This window comes from Serinus canaria, chromosome 3, assembly GCF_022539315.1.
Source record: "Serinus canaria isolate serCan28SL12 chromosome 3, serCan2020, whole genome shotgun sequence".
Taxonomy (NCBI): Eukaryota; Metazoa; Chordata; class Aves; order Passeriformes; family Fringillidae; genus Serinus; species Serinus canaria.
The window spans coordinates 32,813,106-32,834,255 of NC_066316.1; the positions used below are offsets into that span (position 1 = coordinate 32,813,106).

At 36.5% G+C, this 21,150-nt stretch overlaps 1 protein-coding gene across 4 annotated transcripts in view; it reads right to left on the bottom strand.

Annotated features, from left to right (window-relative positions):
• The window catches only part of MAP3K4 (mitogen-activated protein kinase kinase kinase 4), a 63,287-nt gene that overhangs the window by 36,199 nt on the left and 5,938 nt on the right, over nt 1-21,150 (bottom strand). For all 4 annotated transcript variants that reach the window (XM_030235513.2, XM_030235509.2, XM_030235512.2 and 1 more), the window contains exons 2-7: nt 13,455-13,645; nt 9,768-11,146; nt 5,885-6,127; nt 1,855-2,001; nt 482-639; nt 106-222 (exon numbers count right to left, since the gene is read on the bottom strand). In XM_030235513.2, the coding sequence (XP_030091373.1) occupies nt 106-222; nt 482-639; nt 1,855-2,001; nt 5,885-6,127; nt 9,768-11,146; nt 13,455-13,645 (2,235 nt within the window). The remainder of the gene's footprint in view (nt 1-105; nt 223-481; nt 640-1,854; nt 2,002-5,884; nt 6,128-9,767; nt 11,147-13,454; nt 13,646-21,150) is intronic.

Consider the following 21,150-nt stretch of genomic DNA (forward strand, 5'->3'; position numbering starts at 1 on the left):
ATTTCCCAAGTTTGCATTCTAAGGAATAAAATACATTATGCATCTCTCAGTGGTAGAGAAACATATATAAGTATTTTGTTATTATTAAGCAAAAAGGTTTAATACCTGATTTCATCTGATGCAGTACTGTCATCAGCACTGGCCCAAAATTCATCACAACTGTCTTGGAGTCCAGAATCTAAAAACATTCCTGTAGACTTCAGCAGCATTCCTGCAATATCACTGTAGCAACAGAAATGGTGAAACTTCAGAGTTTTGTTTCCAAGCCCATGTACAGAAACAAGCAGCACCTTGGGGCCCACAGATGCCACCTGCACCTACTGCATCCTACACCCACAGCCACTGCAATAATCCACATTCACAAAGACTAACAGCTGCTTAATGACGTCTCAGGAAGTACCAACTAGAACCCCAAACAACTGCTGACTTGAATACTCCTCTGGTATAAAACAGCACCATAAGCAGAGGAATTAAAACCTACCAAAAGAGCTTTCCAGCTTGAGCTTCACCTCCTCTTATATAAGGAGTTATTTCTTTGGTGAAATTCCATTCTTCCTCTAACAGATTTTTTAAACTATGAGATGCTTGAGGTAACTGCTGCAGCATTTGGATCCAGCTTCGCATATAATCAAAGTAAACCTGAACAAGAACACAGATCATTTAAACAGAAATTGTTACACAAGGTGTTAAGGACTAGAACTTCTCAAATCAATAGACAAAGTCAGTATTATACAATTTTTAGAAGGTATTTCTACAATAATTTTCATTTGTTCCAACTGAAAATGAGGTCCATATATGTTTTCATACAAAAGGTGCAATTTATGGCTCAGCAAGTATTGAACTCTATGTCTCCAAAATACCTCCCTAAAAATATTGATGACCTTCCTTGCTGTGCTGTTATTTACCACTGTTTTAGTGAATACCCACAGTAGCCAGAGTACCCACAGTAGCCAGAGCTTTTAAAGCCTGAACTGCTGAAAAACAGTCTCTAAACCTTTTATTAACTGGATTATGTCAAAAGGCTTTATCTGAACATATCCTCCTGGATTATGCATAAGTGCTGTGAAAAGGTTTCTGAGGTTCTACATTACACCTGCTGTTGCTTTATACCAAGTCTTATCTCTAACCTTTATTTAATTATTATTGTTTTAAACCAGTATGAAAAATCCAGGTAAGTTCAATATTTCTTAACCATCGGCCTTTCAGGATTATATTGAATGCAAAAAATTACCTTCTGTTTCAGTTCAATAATCCATACCATCCCTCCTCAAAAATGGTTAAGATACTTTCTATTGGTTTTGGGTATTTTCAGACTACACTGTAAAAATGCCAAGATCACAGAATCATGGAATATTTTGGGTTGAAAGGGACCTTAGGGATCATCTAGTTCCAACCCTTATCTTTGAAAGGCCAAATGTTTTTCTTAAAAAGACTGCTTTAACTAATTGCAACAATGAATACATTAAAACTAAGGTATCAATTATGCATTAATGCAATGCCAATAGATAAAGATACAATGTTAGCAAAAAATAATATTTTATTCAATATTAAAAAGGTTACTAAAAGCTTAGTTCAAACTTATGGAATTTACAGTTCTATATATGTACCATTTTTGGTAAGTACAGGCAATTTACAAGTATATTGTACCACAAATATACTTTGGGACAAAACCCAGCATTGCTAAAACAGCACTGCTTGTGTGTTACCTTTACAAGTCCATTAAAACAATAAAATTGTATCAAAGCAGGGAAAGGAAAAAAAGAAAAAGGCAACCATCCCTAAAAGGGATAACAGATTTCTACGAGCAGTATTTAGATCAATACACCTAGTTGAGTGCTCTTTTTTGAAGCTTACCATTAACATTTTATGCAAATCCTCTTCAAAAGAATCAATGTTGCAATCAATCTTTTGTAAGTCATCTAACACTTCCCGTAACATGAACTGGTAATATTGCTTCATTAAGAGTCCACCCTTCAGAACTTCCTTACACTCTCTCACTAGCTGCAAGAGAAAAACCCCAAAACTGCCATCAGTCAAGACATTACTCCTAAATTCACCCCTTGTCAGCCCAGTTTGTCTAAATATGTTAGTTTGCCACTAAATAATTTCTACAGCTTTTTGAAACAAATACAGTTGCTCTACACATCACTAGTTTTCCAGGACTACTGCAATCCCATTATTTGCACATCAATGTAAATGGAGATGGAGGCAGATGTTTCACTTACTCCCTGCACAATGCCACAGCAAGCAGCTTACTGGATAATTAGTTTAGAAAGGGGCAAAAGGGCTCACAGTCATGAAATCACCACTTTCAATAGCAGCAAGTCAGGAAAAATAAGCAATGTGTTAAGAGAAATGTTTTACTACAGTGAATTCACTGTCATTCTCCTGGGCAGGTGCCCTGAATTCCAAAATCCATATCAGACTGAAAACAATTAGTGGTTTTTTGGTGCTTCCCTGGGCAAAGCTAACATGAGGAAAGTTCTTTTTTCAGCTGCAGAACGGGTTGCCTTTGGAAGAGCTGTCATCTCTCCCTCAAAGCTTAGTCTTTATCTATTTCAAGAGACATGCACAACCACAGGTACAGGAATACACAAGGAGCAAGGATCATTTCAAACCTACACTAACATGTTAATGCCTTTCCTTCAGAAGCCCTTGAGTGCTAAGTGTGTATTCTGAGATCACCATCATCAGTCTTCAGGTTTGACAAACCCTGATTTTTTTCTGAGGGTCAGAGGGAATGGAATTGCTAGTTGATTAATTTGCTTTTTAAAATCTATAATGGCTCTCCTGGCAAAGTAATATATTAACATAGTGGACTCAATGTATGAGAAATTATAATGGCACAAAAGCAGAAAACATACAAAAATGTTATTAGTATGACAAGAGTCTTTGGAATCTTTTACAGGCCAGAACACACTGTATTGCACTCCCTGATGGGCAGAGGAAACAAGGACAATAGCTGAATTCTACAGTTTAAAATTTACAAAGTTAGATGAAAAAGGGTAAAAAAAAGTAATTTTTTTATAAGGTGGAAATCCAAATGGAAACTTTTATATCCCTAACATGTCATATACTTTAATGTCCTTCTTCACTCAATCACATGCAATGTACTTTCTGTTAACCTATGGGATTATTTTTTCCCTTCAATGCACATCCATGCCAAAATAAACTTGAAAAGCTTCATTAAAAATTGAGTTTATTTAAATAATACTTTTCTACAGGGGTATGCTATTGAGTAACAGAATACAGGATTTACAAAAAACTGAAGAGTTAATCTTAGTGTCAACTTTTGAAACTGAAATTCACGAGGCAGTGGCCAAACAAAATTTTGGTGTACAATGAGCACATGAAAGAATATACAGCTTAAAATGAAAATATTGTCACTATTATTGGTTTGATGGGTTGCTTTTTGTTTAGGTAGTTTATACAATGAATTATTTTCTCAAAGGAGGTGGGGCAAGACAAACAATACCAAACTTAACAACCAAACAGAAATAACCCACATGCACATACACCCATCCACCTCTCAACACAAATGCTGAACTTAAAAACCATCTTGAACTGTTCAGGTACTAAACTGCCATTAAAAGAGAACAGCTCTCTCTAATAACACAGGATTATCATGATTACAAAAGCTAATACTGAAAGTAAAACATAGACAAAAAGGAGGAAGGCAGCAAGAAAGGACAGAAGAAAAGGCACATTGTAAGAGGCATACAATCTGTGTTAGTTTTCTTTTTGTGTAAATACTTTTTATTGAAAATCATATTAATTTTTTAATACAATTGACTTGCTAGAAATACAAAAATTTAATGTCACCTTGAAAAAAGCTGAGTAACAAGACTGCCATACCTGATACATTCACACAGTACTGCTACAAATTTCTAATGGTACCAAAAAGTAAGAGACACTTAAAGGTTTTGGTGCCACAAATATGATTCACCAGGTCAATCACTACAAAAACCAGACTCTGCTGTGCTACTTGCACAAAGAACAATCAAGATGGTAAGACCATCTTACAGAAGGAAATGGAGCAGTGCCACTCCCAGAACCTTGTGCTGCAGCACCAGCCCTCCTTCCTGAATAGCAACTTGAAAGAATTGAAAAATCTTATGTCTGCAGTTAAGGTGGCCCAGCTGTCTTTAGCTGTGTACAAGTTTTGCATCCCTGCCCATTGGCCAGGAGATCAGCATGACTGAAGATAGGTGACTTGGTCATATTTCAGATGGTCAGCTTCTGAGGGCTAGAGAGTGTGATGCAGGACATTGATGAGGTCCCCTCTCAGCTGTCTCTTCTCATGGCTGAACAGGCCCAACACCCTCAGCCTTTCCTCACAGGAGAGATGCTCCAAGTCCCTAATCATCTTTGTCCTCCACTGGACCCAGTCCAGGAGCTCCACGTCTCTCTTGTACTGAGGAGCTCAGAACCGGGCACAGCAATCCTGATGCACCTCACTAGGGCTTGAGCAGAGGAGCAGGATCACCTCCCTCAACCTGCTGGAAATGCTCTCATAGGATAATAAAACCACTTATTTGGGGAGCAATCTAATTGTAGGAATCAGCTTCCAGAAGGTTGGACCAGAGTATCTCTAATCCAGTCTTCTCTGTAATTCTGTAATACTCTGTGGACTTGCAGAACAGAGACTCCTGGACTCTTCATCTTCATGAAAATTTTAGGAATTATAATTCTTCAGGAAACAAACAGATCTATTTATGAAACATCCTCCACAGCTCCTTTGCCTATTCAGAAATACTGTGTGGGACAGGAAGCATTTGCTGAGTTGAATTAATTTTTTCAATGTCATTAGTAAGGCAGTATCCACCACCAAAACAGTCTGGTACAAACACATTGTTTTCCAGGAAGAAAGTGTAATTTTTACTTAACTTGGAGTCCACTAGGAGCACACAAAATGTTAAGGGGGAAAAAACAAAAATCACCCCCATCTCTGAAAGGTACATTGTACTTAACAACGGAGTATGCTATGCAGCAGATTACTGTGTGATTGTTAAGGCTGAAATTGTAGGCTTCAATCAATGGGGAGAACAAGGGAGAGCACAGGGCAGGAAGGAAGAGAGGACATTTATTTGGGACCACAAAGTAACATAGGAATGGATTTAGGATCAGCAAGTAACTGGGATGTGAGATCACAGTCAGTCCAAGAGCTTATTTAGATGTTTACTCCTAGAGATCATCTCATAAAACCCCAATTTGGTTATGCTTGCCAGGATGTAGGGACATCAAATGAATTTAGTAGGTCCTAGACTATTGTTTGAAAACTGGCATTGATCTAAACAGACTTCATTGTACCCAACAGCCTCCAGAAAATAAACCCTTATACAATATTCTCAACCAGTGATAAGACTGACAGTCTTGGGTCACTACCCACAGAAAATAATACACTAGGCTGGGGAAGATTTTTTTTAATTTCATTTTTCTTCTCAATTAATTTTCACTATGTGACTACTGCATGTTAGTAGATGTCTTGCATTCACAAGAGAAAATATGAAATCAAAGAAAAAAGAGAAATACAGACCCTTAAAACTACTTATATTGCCTAAGAAACCCAAACAGAGGAAGATGTGCTAGAGTAGATTAATATAGCTTATAATGCAAATGGAATCAATACTGTCTATTTCTGTTGGCTAATAATATTTTTAATCACCAGTTTTGATATGGAAGCCTAAATCAGAGAGCTACATGACTTGTTATTTATTATGCAAAAAGCAGATCTCCATATGAAAAGCAAGACTATTTACAAAACTTATTACATAATTATACAATGTAATTTCTTACACTAAACCTCTTTAAACTGACATATCATAATGAAATTACAAACTATTTCAAACAGGAAATACATATTAAAAAAGAAATTGAAGCAAACCTGTTTAATACTCAAAAGAGATGGTTCCCCAGCAGGTCTTTGTTCCAACCTCAGCTTGAGACATTCATGGATAACATTGAGCAGGACCCGGCAGAGAACCAAGAATGCCGGTTCAAAAGATGGTAAATCCATGGATTTCAACTCCTCCCATGACACAGCACTGCATTTTTGCTCACAACAAGGTGGGAAATTTAGTAACTGCACATAATCTGAACACAACATGGGATCTGGAAATTCTGAAAACTGTAACAAAAAATAGGTATCATGAAAAAGAACTTTAAAAGTCTTTAGGATTTTGGATTTGTTTAAAATAGCATGCACAGAAGCATGTTTTTAAAAGGTAATAGTCTATTAGCTGGCAAGTCAACCACAAAAGTTTCATTGGGAGATTTTTATGTTAACTTTTTTTTTAAGGATCCTCAGTCTCAGGAAAAACAAGTATGGACCCTTTGGAATGAATAAAACCACCTTATGTTTCTGTTATGACATTATCTAGAGAAACAAGTATACACTAAGCTGCATCAGGTACATAACCCCATTCCTTTTCAAATACATAATGCATTTATTAACATAAAACTCCACATTGTAAATGAATACAATATTCAAAAAAAAGTCAATAGCTAACCTAAGCCAAAGTACCAAAAAAGTAACTTTTGAATTTTGGTAGCTTTTAAATTTAAATTGCTTAAAAAAGGAAGATGAAATATAGACATCAAACTGGTTTGTTCTTTTGGGGATTTGGTTTTTTTTGGTTTTTTTTTTTAATAATGGGCTTATTTTTCTTTTAAATTAAGATTCCACTTAAATAAAATTACTTTTCTAATTAGAGAAAATAACTGAGACTTTATGAAAGAAACATCCAGGAAATCTAAGCTATTTACCTTGTGACAACATTCTAAGCAAGGCTGTACATAGAGGTACTCTGGGGTTTAATTTAGAAAGAAAATTAAAGGACTGCAGAACATGTAGCTCCTTAAGATAGCAACCCACTAGTCATCATTCAAGGATAAGATTTGTTTCAGATTAAGTTTGTTTTATTCTTATTTCTCAGCTGCTAACTATGATATCTGACAGTCCTTCATTCATACAGTAACTAGCATTTTCTAGGTTTTTGTTCAGCCAAATTTAAATAACATCACTACAAAAGGGAGAAAAACATTACCAGCAATTAAAGTACGGTAATGAAAAATGATAAAACTACTGCCTAGAAAGTTTTAAAAACCTTTAAAACTCACAATCTAGCAGAAAATTAAAAGACATATTTACAAACATATCTTCTTAAATGGAATGTTAATGTCTTACGTTTTACTCTCTTTGAAAGGAACATATACCACCAGAATAGCATCAGAGCTAAAGATCTCTATACAAGAAGTTTTCATTAAGAAACAGATCATGAAAATACTTTCACAGTACAAAAAACCTTAAGAAATACAATCCTCATGGTGATGCAAATATAGTTAGGGGAAATTCAGTTCCTATAAAAATTTTAAAGAACTAGTCTATAAGCAAGAATTACATAGCCAAATTGAATAAATTTGCAATATTCTTTTCTAGCATGAAGGATAACAGTAAATGACATTAGGGCTTAGTATTAGATACCTAAACTTTTATCATTCAATCTGACTAATCTTAATCTTCTGCAAACCCAATCTGAAATATTTCAAATAATTCTTATAAAAACCTCAAGAAAGGCTCTTATTGAGAGCATACAAAAAAACCATACTCCAAATTGCAGCCAGTTGAATAAACAACAAACAGGGTACACAAGCTTAAAGACATTCTATTAAAATAGTATCTGATCTCATATGCTAAATTAGACATAGTATCCATCTTCACCAAGAATGAAATTGTATAACTTATACAGAATGGACTCTATAATACCTAGAGCCCTGTTAAAGTATCAGGGCCTACAGAGGAATCACACATGTTTTAGAAAACATGAAGACAAGGAATATGAATAGATTTACACATATTTAGGATGAAATGAGCATTAAAATGTATACAGAGGAAGAACCCAGAAAGTACATTTTAGATGTGCTTTAGACACTGATTAAGCAACAATAGAAACAAAAGTATGTCCAGAGACTTAGAAGTATACACATAAACACAGAGTCAAGTAACAGAAACAATAAAGATAAACAGAATACTAACAACTCTGTCTGCATACAAATACCAAATTGAACTGCACTAAAAAAAAAAGATACTACATTCAAAGTTCTGTCAGATGCAAAGACCAAGCAATTGAAACCCATCTCTTCCATTTAGTATAGTCATCTTTTGCTGCAGTAAGTACCACAATTCTGACAGTTGTAGTTTTTTTTTTTCTGGTTACATCCTTCAAATGTTGGTGCAGGAAAGAAGTTTACAATTTATATATATATAACATTCACCTTTACTAAAAACCATTACTTAAAAGGGAATAAAGGTAATAATTACTGAAAATGAACATTCAAAGTAGTCACAAGGGTAGAGAAGGGAGAAAAGATTAACCTTACATCTTATACAAGTCATCCAACACTACTTTACTAGAAAGTCTAATTCTGTGAAGCTGCAGCAAAAACTCTAGCCACTTAATGTTTCATTAACTTGTTTTTAAAACCCTTATGCAGTCAAAACTTTTGAGGTATTTAGCAGTTCCAAAAATATATTCAAAGTCCATTTTCAATACCCCCATATTATGTGTTATTTATTTTGATTTTTTTTTTTAATTTACTTCAACCTATATATTAAACTGAACTTTCCTAAGTGTAGATGGTTTGGGGGTGCTTTTGGTTACTGTAACAAGATACCTGCCAGTTTAGCTTAGGCACTTGACTCTAAGGAAATGTTCATGCATTTCTAATGCCAATTTTCTAAAACACAAGCTGAAACCAATTAGAGAATAAATAAAATTTCAACTAACAGCTTAATTTTTACAGTAATATCTATCCTAGTGACAGTACAAATAAAAAACTTTCAAACTTAAATAGCTTTATATTTATAAATTTATTCATCCTAAAAAAATAACTTCTAAGGGAGATCAACAATTCTTAGTCCTTTTGCAAATGTGACAGATTAAAAGATCTGCAACATTTTGAAGACCAAGGAGAGCAAGTAATCCTTACCACCAATTTTTCCTAGCATAAAAATGCCTACAAGTTAGATAACAGTTTATATTAAGAAACAATACTCTGCAATGAAAGAATTAGTGACCACATCTTTCAATATGAAACTACTGTCCTTCACTTACTGCTTAATTCCTACATTGGTTTTATTAACTCAGTCATTCTAAACAATGAATATAAAATTACCCAAAGAAAAACAATAATTATACTGAAAGCCAGCTAAAGAATGCAACACTAACATGACTTGTTTTCATAGATTTCAAGGTTGAGTCCATTCATTTATCCCATCTCTCTTCATAAGCATAATGTGCCATCACAGCACTTCATTTGTGTAGATGAGAAAAACCACAAAAAAAAACCCCTACAGTGACATTTTTATAACGAATGTCTTGCAGAAAAACATCCATCTTGAAGACAAGAAAAATTACCACCTCCATAGCTGATTTTTCTCAAATTCAACTGTTGTGCCTGATTTTCCACAGTGATTTTTCTGACTTGTTGATTTAGACATTAGAAAATATAATAAACAAAAATGTTATCACAAAAATGTCATTTTAATTATGAACAAGAAGAGAACTAGCTTGGGCTTCACACAAATTCAGCGAAACGACAGATTCATTTCCATGGAAGGAGAACCGAGCTCCTAATCATAATATACACTGTTTTTCAAAAACCAACTAAGCAACCAAAATGTTCATAAGATCCCAATTCCTACATTTTCAGTTAGGAACAACATATCAAGGAGGTGCTCCTGTAATCCATTTACACTTGTAACCTACCTCCAGTGGGTGATCACTCCTTACTAAGGCCATACGAGCCCTTTGCAATGAACCATGCATTAGCTTGTGCAGTCTTAAAATTAGTTTCCTCAACCCCATTTGCTTCAGTGCTTTATCAACAAACGGCCTGTAAATAGAGGTCAAACAGTGCTGGCTGCAGCTTCCCTCAGAGCTGCATTCTGGAATAACCCAGGAAGTAGAGTCATCCTCAGATTCAAGCCTATCAAGCCTCCTTGAAAAATGGTCCTGAAAGTCAAAATTTGGCTTATTAGTAAAATTGTTCTTGATGGCTTGTCTAAGTTCCTCAACATTCTCCTCAGAGATTTGTTCTTCACCATCACTCTCTTCTGTGCATGTTCCTGAGGACTCCTTTACTTCTACTTCCCTATCAATGTCTTCATCATCTGGATCATTGTCCTTAGACAGTCGAGGAGAAGGAATTTCAAACACTGGCCAGCCAATGTCAGACAGATTTTTGATGCCCAATACAGTCCCCATAATCCTTAGTTTCTGGTTTAAGTCTTTTGTAATATTTAACCACAGACAGAGTGCCTGCACCCTGTCTTGGAAGTCCTTTGCAGCATACTTTTCATAGTCCTTTTGAAGAGCCTGCAGAGATGGATAAAGTGCTTCTATGTACTCCAGCAGCTCCATTATTCGCTTTACCTGCTCAAATGAGACCCGCTGGCGGTGGAGGTGTTCATGGTAACTCGAGTAACCCAAAGCACTAGTTCCATGTGTTGATTTGCAAACTCCTTCTCCTGAAGTACCATTGAGACTGGCTCCATTTTTTACAGAGAAGCTTCCATAGTCCACTTTGAAGGTGAGGATTTCATTGATGATATCGGGGATAGCTTGACGGGCTGCATAGAGATAGAGGTCTTGGTCATTAATGCTCCGGCCAGCATGCCAAGCTTGCAGCTCCAGCCAGATCAGCTCATTGGATCGGTTCAACCAGACAGAGGAGGTGTTTTCCTGTCCTCTCTGTTCCCTGTCCTTTTTCTTCGAGACTGAGGTAAGTTTTAACAAAAGCCGGAGGGTTTCAAAGAATTTTAACCGGTCTGCCGGGCAATCAGTCCTAGAAGTCTGGCGTGTAGTTCTGGGTATTGGCATGGGCACAGAGACTGGAAGCTTAGCATGGCTACAGCCAAGGCTGAGGTAAGGCTTATTGAGATCAACATCTGGAATTGTTTTTTTTGGCAGAGAGCCACCAACTGAGTCTAACATAAATGAGCACTGCACATTTTTCTTGTGATCTCGTTCTGTTGTCCTTAGGGCATCTCTGATCTTTTTTCCTTGCTTATAGCTGTGCTCCTCCACATTCTCAATGGTTTTCCCACTGTCTTTATGCAAAGACTGAGATGGCACACTCATCTTTTCTGTAAGCAAAGAAAAAAGAATGTGACTGCAGCAACAAAAACAAGCATATTTCAGTTCAGTTCCCAATCACTTTTCTTAGGTTGAGCATAAAAATGTTTAATATCAATAAAACAAAATAGGCATTGATAGAAGTAAAATGTAGTCTTATTATTAGAATTTACCACTACTATACCCTAAACCAAAGGATTATTTTCTTTTTCTCTTGCTTTACCTTTTTTTGCAGAAAGGACCTCAGAGAATTAACATCTTGAGTATGCCAACGAACATGGTATGACAGAAATTAAACAACCAAGTACCAGAAGCACAAGTAAGCCAAGCTCCTAATTCCCAAAATTCTTTCAGTTATCTAAATAAAGATACCTTAAATCTTATTTATAAACATCTAAAAAGTTATTTCAAATTTATTTTTATAATGATTAGTTACATCCAACCTCTGATAGACTTCTCTTACTGATGTATAGCCATTCAAACTCAGTAAGAGCATAGGCATACACATTCAAGGTCAACAAACTACTCCAAAAGGTTTTGGGGTAGCTTTTTTTTTTTCCTCTTCATAATACAAAATAACTGTTCTGAAATAGTACACAGAAGCAAAGTTAAAAAAAAAAAAAAACATGAAAAAACAACCATGTATTGTAATCTTTTTTTTCAGAAAAAGATACTTTACAATACATTATCAAATTAATCAGGGAAAAAAACCTCAATTAAGATACTCATGATAACAAAGAAAATATCATCATGCCAGAAGTAAGAACCATTTGCCTCACAAACAGAAAGATCTTGCTCCAAAATCTCTAAATCTATAAGAAGAGATATACAACAACTCCTCGTTTCTCATAAAGGTATTAAACTTCCACATGTGCTCAGAAGCAAATAATAGATTATATTTCCTTAGTAACACAATGTCTCTGTTTAGAAACTAACTCTTTTTTAAAGCACATAATGAAAAAACAACAATTAAAAAATCACCCAAAGCAGGAAATGTTTACATAGCCACTATATACAGGGCAAAAATAGAGCTAATGTTGCAACAGAAGAATTTTACTGGCTTTTAAATGTGCCTTTTAGTGAAGTTAAAGATGCTTAATAATTCTAATGCCTACAGTTAACTGGCAATAGAAACAGGATTTTTCAGTATTTTCATATAAGGAAGAGGTATTTTGGTGAATGTTCTCTTCAGTGACGTTATTTGGAAGTTGCATGAAGTGAAAGGGAAATAGAAGCTTTGGAAAATGTTTGTATTGGCCCTTCTTTTATTACGAACTTGCATTCCACAGCCCTACACAACCAAAGAATTTACTATATTCCCTTATTCACCCCAAACAATTTTTCCTCCCCACAGTTTACCTCAAAAATGTTACCCTTGCTACACACTCTAGTATTGCATGCTTCTTGTGAAGCAATTTAAAATATTGCTTCCAAAACATTAACTAGCAATAGTCAAGCTGCCACAACTCTGGCAAAAATTGTCTGACATTGTTTAATATATTTTTAAACAAATAACAAACTAACAACAAAACAAACCCACAAAAACCTAGTTGTGTTCTGTATGAAAACACTGAACATACAATCTTAAATGGCTTTTTTGCATCCATGCAATTGCATCAACAACAAAAAAAAATCATTTTAAGCTAAAAGGTTTTATTATGTGGTACCATTACCTAGCAACATTAGGAAAAAAAACACATATCAAGTATGGGGTTTCCCTGTTATCTCCTTACATTAAAGCATCAGAAGCAAGCAGAAGTAACTACACTTTAAGTGATCCACTCACATTAAAGAGTTAAGAATAATCACTAAAAACTGTATTTTGCAATAAACAGCCTGTGAAGTGCTTCAGAACATGAAAACTGAGCAGAAAAGCAACTACACCATTACTACAGATCACAGAATCGCAGAAAAAAGTTATAAGAAAATACTTCTGAAAGTAATTTTTTCCAACTTTCTACTCAAAATCTGGTTTATTTCAAAACTACTTTAGCCTGCTCATGATTTTAACCAGTTCTGTTTTAGAAATCTCCAAAGATAAGAGATTCCACAAGACAACAATCCCTCTAGTAAATTCATTGTTTAAGCACTCTCATAGCAAAATTTTTCTTTTAACACCCAAGAGCCTTCCCTTGTTGCAATTCACAACAGCTGCCTCCTGATCTTTCACTGTACCTCAGTATCCATCTTCTGTATAAGTGTATATATCAAACTCCACCTTCAGTATAAGTGTATAAATCCAGCTCCACCTTCTGTATAAGTGTACCTCCACCAGGCAACAGGAGGCATTTTAGGGAAAATCCAAGACACCACACCTACCTTTCAAAGTGGAGCGGCCAGCAGGTCTGCTGACATTATTTTTCTGATGCTTTGTTGACATACGCTTCATCTGGCGGGGTGTACTAGGGGGAGAAGCGCCATAGAAAGTGTCAGCACTTGCTTCATCTGATAATTCCTCAGGGTCAGATTCAGAGATCTTGGAAGTAGCATCTCCTGATTGGCACTCTTTCCTGCAGAGAACAAGATAAACCATTACAATCAAGATAAAGACATTTTACTTGCAATATCTGTTTAAAAAGCTAATTCATAAAAAAATCACAACCACAGTCAACCTTCTCTATTTTACTGTCACATCCATGTATACTTACCCTAGTTTTTGGATAAGTTTCCAGTGAAATAAATAATAGGCAACATACAAAGAGGATGGTATGGGCAGTGTCACTAGAAGAACACAATGTAAACATACACATATTTGTATCTCTTCCTGAAAAAACTTGCAGCAAGCCTAAACTAAGAGATGCATGAAATAAAGGTTCAAACATACAAACATAATGCAAGACATTCAATCTAATCAGTAGCAGGGACAACAGCAGAGGTCTTCTCTTCCATCCTCCACCCTCTAAACCCCTCATACCACAAAGGCAACTTCTAAAATCACTCTCCCACCCTTCACCAAACTTTCATCTAGCATAGGAGATCTGAAAGTATTTTTCACAGATTTTAACATCAAGAATACCATTAAGATCATAAATAAATACTATCATTCCCCAGTGGTGCCACACATGGAATTCTCTTGCTTAAACACGTATCAGGGAGAACACACGCCATTTTCAAAGAAAAAAAAGAAAAAGTTTTCCTCTATTCCCTCACTTATTTCTGAAGCAGGTGTGCAAATAATAACTCTTCAGAACTCTCAGTAACTCTTGACTCTGGTAAAAGACACTGAGGCAAAGAAATAGTCGACCTAAATCAGTGCATGATAGCATCAGTATCTGATAATTTCAATTTCATTCAAATCATAAATTATATTTTACTTGCTACTATTTTAGGGGCAGACAAGGAATGTTCCTCATAACTTTAGTGATATGAGTCTGAGTTATTGCAGCAAGAAGTATGTCAGAATATTGACGCTAGTAGAACAGTGGTAAGGCTAACAAAACAAAAACAAAACACAAATACTGTTCTTTTTTTTTGGTATTTAGCTATAAACAGAAATAAATACCTTAGCATGCAGAATGGTTTTGTTCTCTACAAAGCCAGAGAAACACTTAGTGCATGAAATACTCTTTTCACTTTACTCTTCCCACTCTACTACTTCAGCTTTGAGAAGGCAGCAGGCAAGTTCACCAACTTCTGCAGATAAACTTAACTGGTTACCCAGTAAAAGTAACCTAGGTGATATTGCAACACCACCCGGAGTCTTAGGAGTGCTCTACAATCTGGTCATAGCGACAACCACACAAAATCACCAATACTTTTAGTCTGGTTTCCTTGCCTTGGGACATCATGCTGCTACTGTGTCTCAGCAACGTAATTTAACCAACCCCCACTGTCCAAATACAAAAAAATAAGTCTTATAATGGTTCCTACAGATCTTGTGAAAATAGGTGGATGAGGAGGAGAAACAGATCTGGCAAGTGTTGAGCTGGGAAAGTAGAACTCAAGTTCACATCTTTTTGGACAGCAGAAGAGCTTTATTCCTGAGAATGCTTGCAAACAGCCCTACTGCAAAACAGGCAGAGAACACCCTTCTGATCTTGCCAAAGACAAATCAACCACAAGAGACTAAACCACATAAAACAGAAGCCATTAGTTCCAGCGCTTATGGAGCCATTTATTTTTTCAGTGATCTCACTGGCCTGGCAAGGCACAGGGTGGAGTGCTGATGCTCTTGCAGAGTCTGGCAGAACAGACCCTGCAAGCACTCACGTTAGGTCTCCAAGGCAGTTTTAAACTAGGACAAGTTACCTCATTAGGGAAGACCAGTGAAAACACTGTTTTCCTTCTGTTTATAAGTAAGCAACCTCTAAGAAAAACTTAATGATCAAACCTCTCCACCAAGCAAGACTAAGTGATCTTTAAAAACTGTAGGTTGTTTTGGTCTCTATCTCTGGAGGCACTTGAAAGATCTGTAGATGGGGCCCTTACAGGACATGGTTTATTGGTGGACTTGAATATGTTACCTTACAGTTGGATTCAATCTTCGAAGTCTTTATCAACATACATGATTCTATAATTTTACCTTGTTGGTTTCTTGCTATGTCTGATGAGAGGGCATGAGTGCCAGAAGTATCCAAATTATCCTCCAACCTCACACCTGAATTACATACATACCTATACAGCAGCATCCAGTATGACTTACTAAACATTCAACCATTTTTGCTGGGTAATTTAGTAAAATGTTCTTTGATAAGAAGCACAGCAGACATCACAAAACATCTAGCACTTGAAATCATATCACAAAACCAGCAATCATGCTCTCATTCGTAACAACAGATGCAGTCTTGTTAGCAGCTGGTGAGATGATCTAACCAAAGCTGGCTGGTCTGCTTAGAGAGAGAAAGGCACAGGTTGCAAAGCAAGTTTTAAAAATCCAGCATACTCAGTTTAGGGTTTGTGTGCAAACCCTATACCTCATCTCAGCCCTCAAATCAGTGTCAATTAATACAATGAATCAGTTTCACCAGTGCAAGCCTTATGGTAAAACAATGCACTAAATATACAGGGTCTGAACTAAAGCAGCTACATCAGCTTTGACATGCTAGGATCAATTTTCCTAATCCAGACAACACCAGACACATATGATCTTCATCAGCAACACTCTAGTACTAAAATCAGTTATGGTTTTACAGATTACTGACACAGCATTTGCAATGTTTGTGTGTTATTTACCGTCATGAACAAACCATGGACTAATTAAATCTGCCAATCTCTAAAACGCAGTGCTGGCAAATCTGAATCAGATTATAGTGTTGGTTATTAGACAGAATTGTTGGTTCCTAAATACTGTTGCAACCAGGGTTGAGAAACATTAATCAAGGCTAATTTCTTCTTAGCTACCAAGATATGCAGGTTGTCTCCCCCACAGCCAGTGAGAACCATCCAAATCTTAATCAGGCTTACACACAGAAAGTGAAAGCCAGAAATGTGTCAAATGCAGTTACTATTTGCCAATAGCAGCCTAAACCCAATCCCTACTAGGAAAACTAGAAGTGCGTAATTTTCATATTCTATTTACAGGTTCCCAGTCTCAATTTTCATGAGAAAAATGCTTCTTGGAAATTCACCCTTGGAATATAACAAAGACTGTAGACAGGATGCCTAAATCACAAATACTGTGAAAGTTTTAAGAGCAGTATGATAATAACAACAACAAAAGCAAAATACCTTGACAGGTGTTGACAGCTCTGAAATGCACCAAAAAACCCCAACAAACTGATAATGTTTCCAAAAGTAACTATTGTATGTTACACCAGGGTGCATTTCAACCAGAAGCTGAAATAACAGAATACATAATTTCTTTAATTTGCACTTCTGGATGACAACACAATTTTTTTTTTTAGCTAAGTAAAAATGATGGCAATGTATCTACAAATCCAACTCAATCATGAAAATCAAGATAATTCTTCTAGATTTTCAAAGGCCTACAAACAAAAATAGGAAGCGGAGGACAGAAATTAAGGCATGAAATTTGAAGCAGCACAGCATGAAACAAGAAGTCTGGTAACCACCACTACTGATAAACGACACAACCTTTGGAAATATACAACCATTTATCACTTAAAAAACAATTAGCAAATGAAAAGACCACTGAGGATTACAGGGGAGCGTTACAATAATTAGGCTGAAGTAGGAGAAATACAATTTTTAACCAGCACAAAATTTTGTAGTTTCCTGAAATATCACGCAAACTTGCAAAGTTTGTAACAGCCATTAAGGAGAGATCATCCTGAAAACTGTGACAGATATATGGGGAAAAACATCTTTTTACTCTTCCCTTCTATCAGCTACCCTCGTCATAAGCAGGAGTTCAAATACATTAGGCACTTACATAATTAAGTCAGGCTCAGTCACTGCTCATCATCCCACAGGCAGGCTAAAAGCTTGTCGGGGATCAGAGCAGTGGAGTTCAATGGCCTGGACTACAAGCACATGGCAATAAGTTTGAGTTATGCAGTTACCAGACAGGAGCCAGGATCATCACCCACCACAATGGTTTGGAAGCTGTGCACTCCAGACTGCTGTAAACAGCCTCCTGCAGTTTCAAACACATCACACCACGCAGGAATCAGTAAGGCTCTCGACATTTCTTACAGCACCCTGCCACCTTCATACAAAGAACTGCAGTATCTTTACAGGGTCCAGTCCCAAATTACCAAGTACCAGCTCTTGACATTCAGTGGCTTTGTTTTAAAAGCAAAGTGTCTGTTTTTCAAACATATACTCCTTAACTCAGATTCAGCTGGATAATTAATGCAGGAAGACAAAGCTACATTAGTCTATTCCTAGTAAAGCACATTCCCAGTCAGCAAAAGCAGCAGAAATCACAGGTTCTACACACTGCCAAACACATCTTGTTAAAGGTAAGGTAGCTTTCCCAAAGGTAATTGCAACCAGTCTATTTCAAACAGTATTCTGACAAGAACTGTCATCACCCAACAGCTGCTGGTAATACAAAAAGCAAACAGAATTTTTAGGTACCCACCTTTGCACCTGTTAAAACAGAAAAACTATAAAGTATTCAGTCAGTGCTGCTAAACACCACACACAACAAAACTGGAATCAGAAGCCCCAGTGTCTTTGGGGCAGTACTAGGTTTCATTTTGCTGCAGAAGAGAATGTAATGGTAGTCCTGGACCAACAGCTCAAGGAAGGAACTTCACTAAACAATCAGTAGCACCTTGGGTATCAAAGACTGAGGATTAGATGACCTAATCAGGAAAACAAGATGGAAAATCCTGAAGTTCTGCTACAGTACGGGACAGCTACCTGCTGTAAACACACAGTGTTATGTTCCAGCGTTAGGAAAGCATCATGCACCCCTGTGTTTTAACCACTTTTTAAAAATTATGTTCTGAGGGAAGCTGTAAGCTCAAATAAATGGACATGGTTCTGACAGTTTGCTGAATTGAAAGCAGAAGCAACTAAAACTCCAGCTCTGGATATGGTATTTTCAAAGATCTGCTACACATGTGAATACAAAATTGAAGTGTTTGATGCTACTGCATTTACTGTAAACTGTCCTAAGTGCAGCAAAAGGAAGTCTTCAGTACAAGGCAAAGGAAAGATCTTATTGGGTTTTTTAATTACATTTTTTTATTACAGCACAGCAGGAATTTGCACACAGTATGTACAAATTAAGTTGTATTTTTTGCTATATGCACCCTGTTTAAGTCTGGCACAGCATTTACAGGAAAGCAATTTCAAATTATGTTTTAAAGAAGATACAGTACCAGCATAAAAATTTCAGTTTTAATAAATATTTGAATTCAAATTCAGCTGTACATAGCTACAATTTTTTTCTCTCAGAGGAATCAAGGGAAGGCAGGATATGTGATCATTTATCTCTGCAGCCTAGGAATGAACAACCAGCATACTAGGGGGAAAAAGCTGATACATGGACAGGAGTAAAGGAGAGTAAAGAATTTATTTATAACAGATAGTAATTTTACCATTTACTCCTGACAGAAAATGCAAAAAAGCACCTGCATCTTTCATCTAGTATGTCTACATATGCAAATCCTACAGAATCTAAGTTTGCATTAAAACAGCTTACAGCAAAGACACTTGTAAGAGCACAAAAATTAAGCAATATTAACAAAAAAATTATCAAATATGAAATGTAAAGCTATTCACTCAACTTTTTACAGTGAAGATCCTCAGAAATTACCAACACTACAGGCATGGTAACAAGACACAGTAAAAAGGGAAACCTGTTCCAGTGCACCTTTTGCTTCCCAGGCTGCACATCCCTGCCCCTTTTGCCATCCCTTCTGCACAGAAGGCAACAATCAGGTGACATCAATCACCAACCTGACAGTGAACAAACCCATTGGTTTTTTAGTGCCACCATTGACCTGTCAGATCAATACCCACAAGCCAAAACCCCACAGCTACGCGACAGCCAAGCTCCTCCACTACATCCTTCCTGAGCCTGGCATTCTCTTGTAGAGACACCCGGGTGAAGAAGGCAACCTGCTGAGTGCTAAGTGAAATGGTGCCCTCAGTCACTCTCTTCTGGCTGCACACAAAGTAATTTTACATGACTGTCTGTCCTTTCTGCTTTCCAGACACTTTGCCACAAGTCACCAGCACCCAAGATGCACAGGTAACACTTAAAGTACCAACCCTGGTGCTGACAAAACAATCCAGCTTAGCTGGAACGCCTTTGTTAGCAGGATTTTTCCAACTTCAGCCACTTTAATTTTAAGTAGGCAGCTAAATGTACTTAATGTCACACTAGCAAGTTCCATGTGGCAGGCATTCCTCGTTGCAGGAGGGCAAGGGAGGGATGTTAGGAGATGAAAACAGTCATTTTTAGCTGAGTTAGCCACAAAACTAATGCAGATTTTTACATGCAGCAACAATAAAAGCAAAATACTTGGGTAGGAAAATGCTTAAGACGATCTGGTGTAACCATCAAGAACTGATTGATTACATAATTCCAGTAGCTTTCTTATAAATTAACCTATGAACAAGGGAGCGTGAGCATAGGAATAACAATAGAAACACTAAAACTTCATTAGTGAATTGTCTGGACATAACAGAAACCCTTGAAAAGTCTTGCTTTGTTCATGATTTACACCTTGTTTCTCTTTGAAAACTAAGCTTTAGCAGGGCTGCACAAATGTTGACACTAAAGGCTGCTATGAAACCTGTGCCACCCACTGCAAACTACAGGTTTAAACTACAACAGCCCTGCTAACAGTTAAGAACCAAGTACAATAAATTCCACATCAACTAAGGAAGCAATATAAAGCAAGTATTTCAGCTGCAACACAAACAGTGGTTTGGAGCGAGACTTCACTGTGAGAAAACCACCACTGTTTCTCCAGAAACCACCAAGGACAAAATAAAAGTCATTAATCAGGAAAAGACTAATGTACAGCTTTGAGCTAGACAGTTAAACTGTAATTGATTCCCAGCAACAACTTTTCCTCCTTGGTAACTCTCAATTAAGCTGTTTAATTAGAATGGAAGGACCCAGCAAATGCGAACACACTTCATTTCTACAGTAGACCTCAAGCACATGTCTGACTGGGCATCACAAATTTCCTTAGAGCATTAATGTACCTACTAGCAAATTTTTGTTTAACTGAAAAATTTTAACAGAATTTTCTCCTTCTTAAGATCTGGAAGCCACCAGAGTCAGTTCTGCAAATTACTACTACTTTGGCACTTTTCCCAAAATTCTCCTATATTCCTGGGCAGAAGCCTCTATATGTCCTTACTATATTTACAACAGAAAGACAATGTCACAGAAAAATCTAACCAAAGCTATTGAAAGAGTGGTGAGGTATTGAAGCACCTTTTGGCTGATGAGAATAACATGGTAAACCTCAAAAGAAGAAACTGTCAAACATTGATTCAAGAATAAATTAAGCAGAATGCAAAGTAGTACTCATCATATCTTTTTATAGCAAGTACTGATAAGTACTACTGAGACATATTTAAATGATCTAAGGAAGTATTTTTTCTTCTGCAAGTTATACCAACTAGAAATAAGTATAAAAAT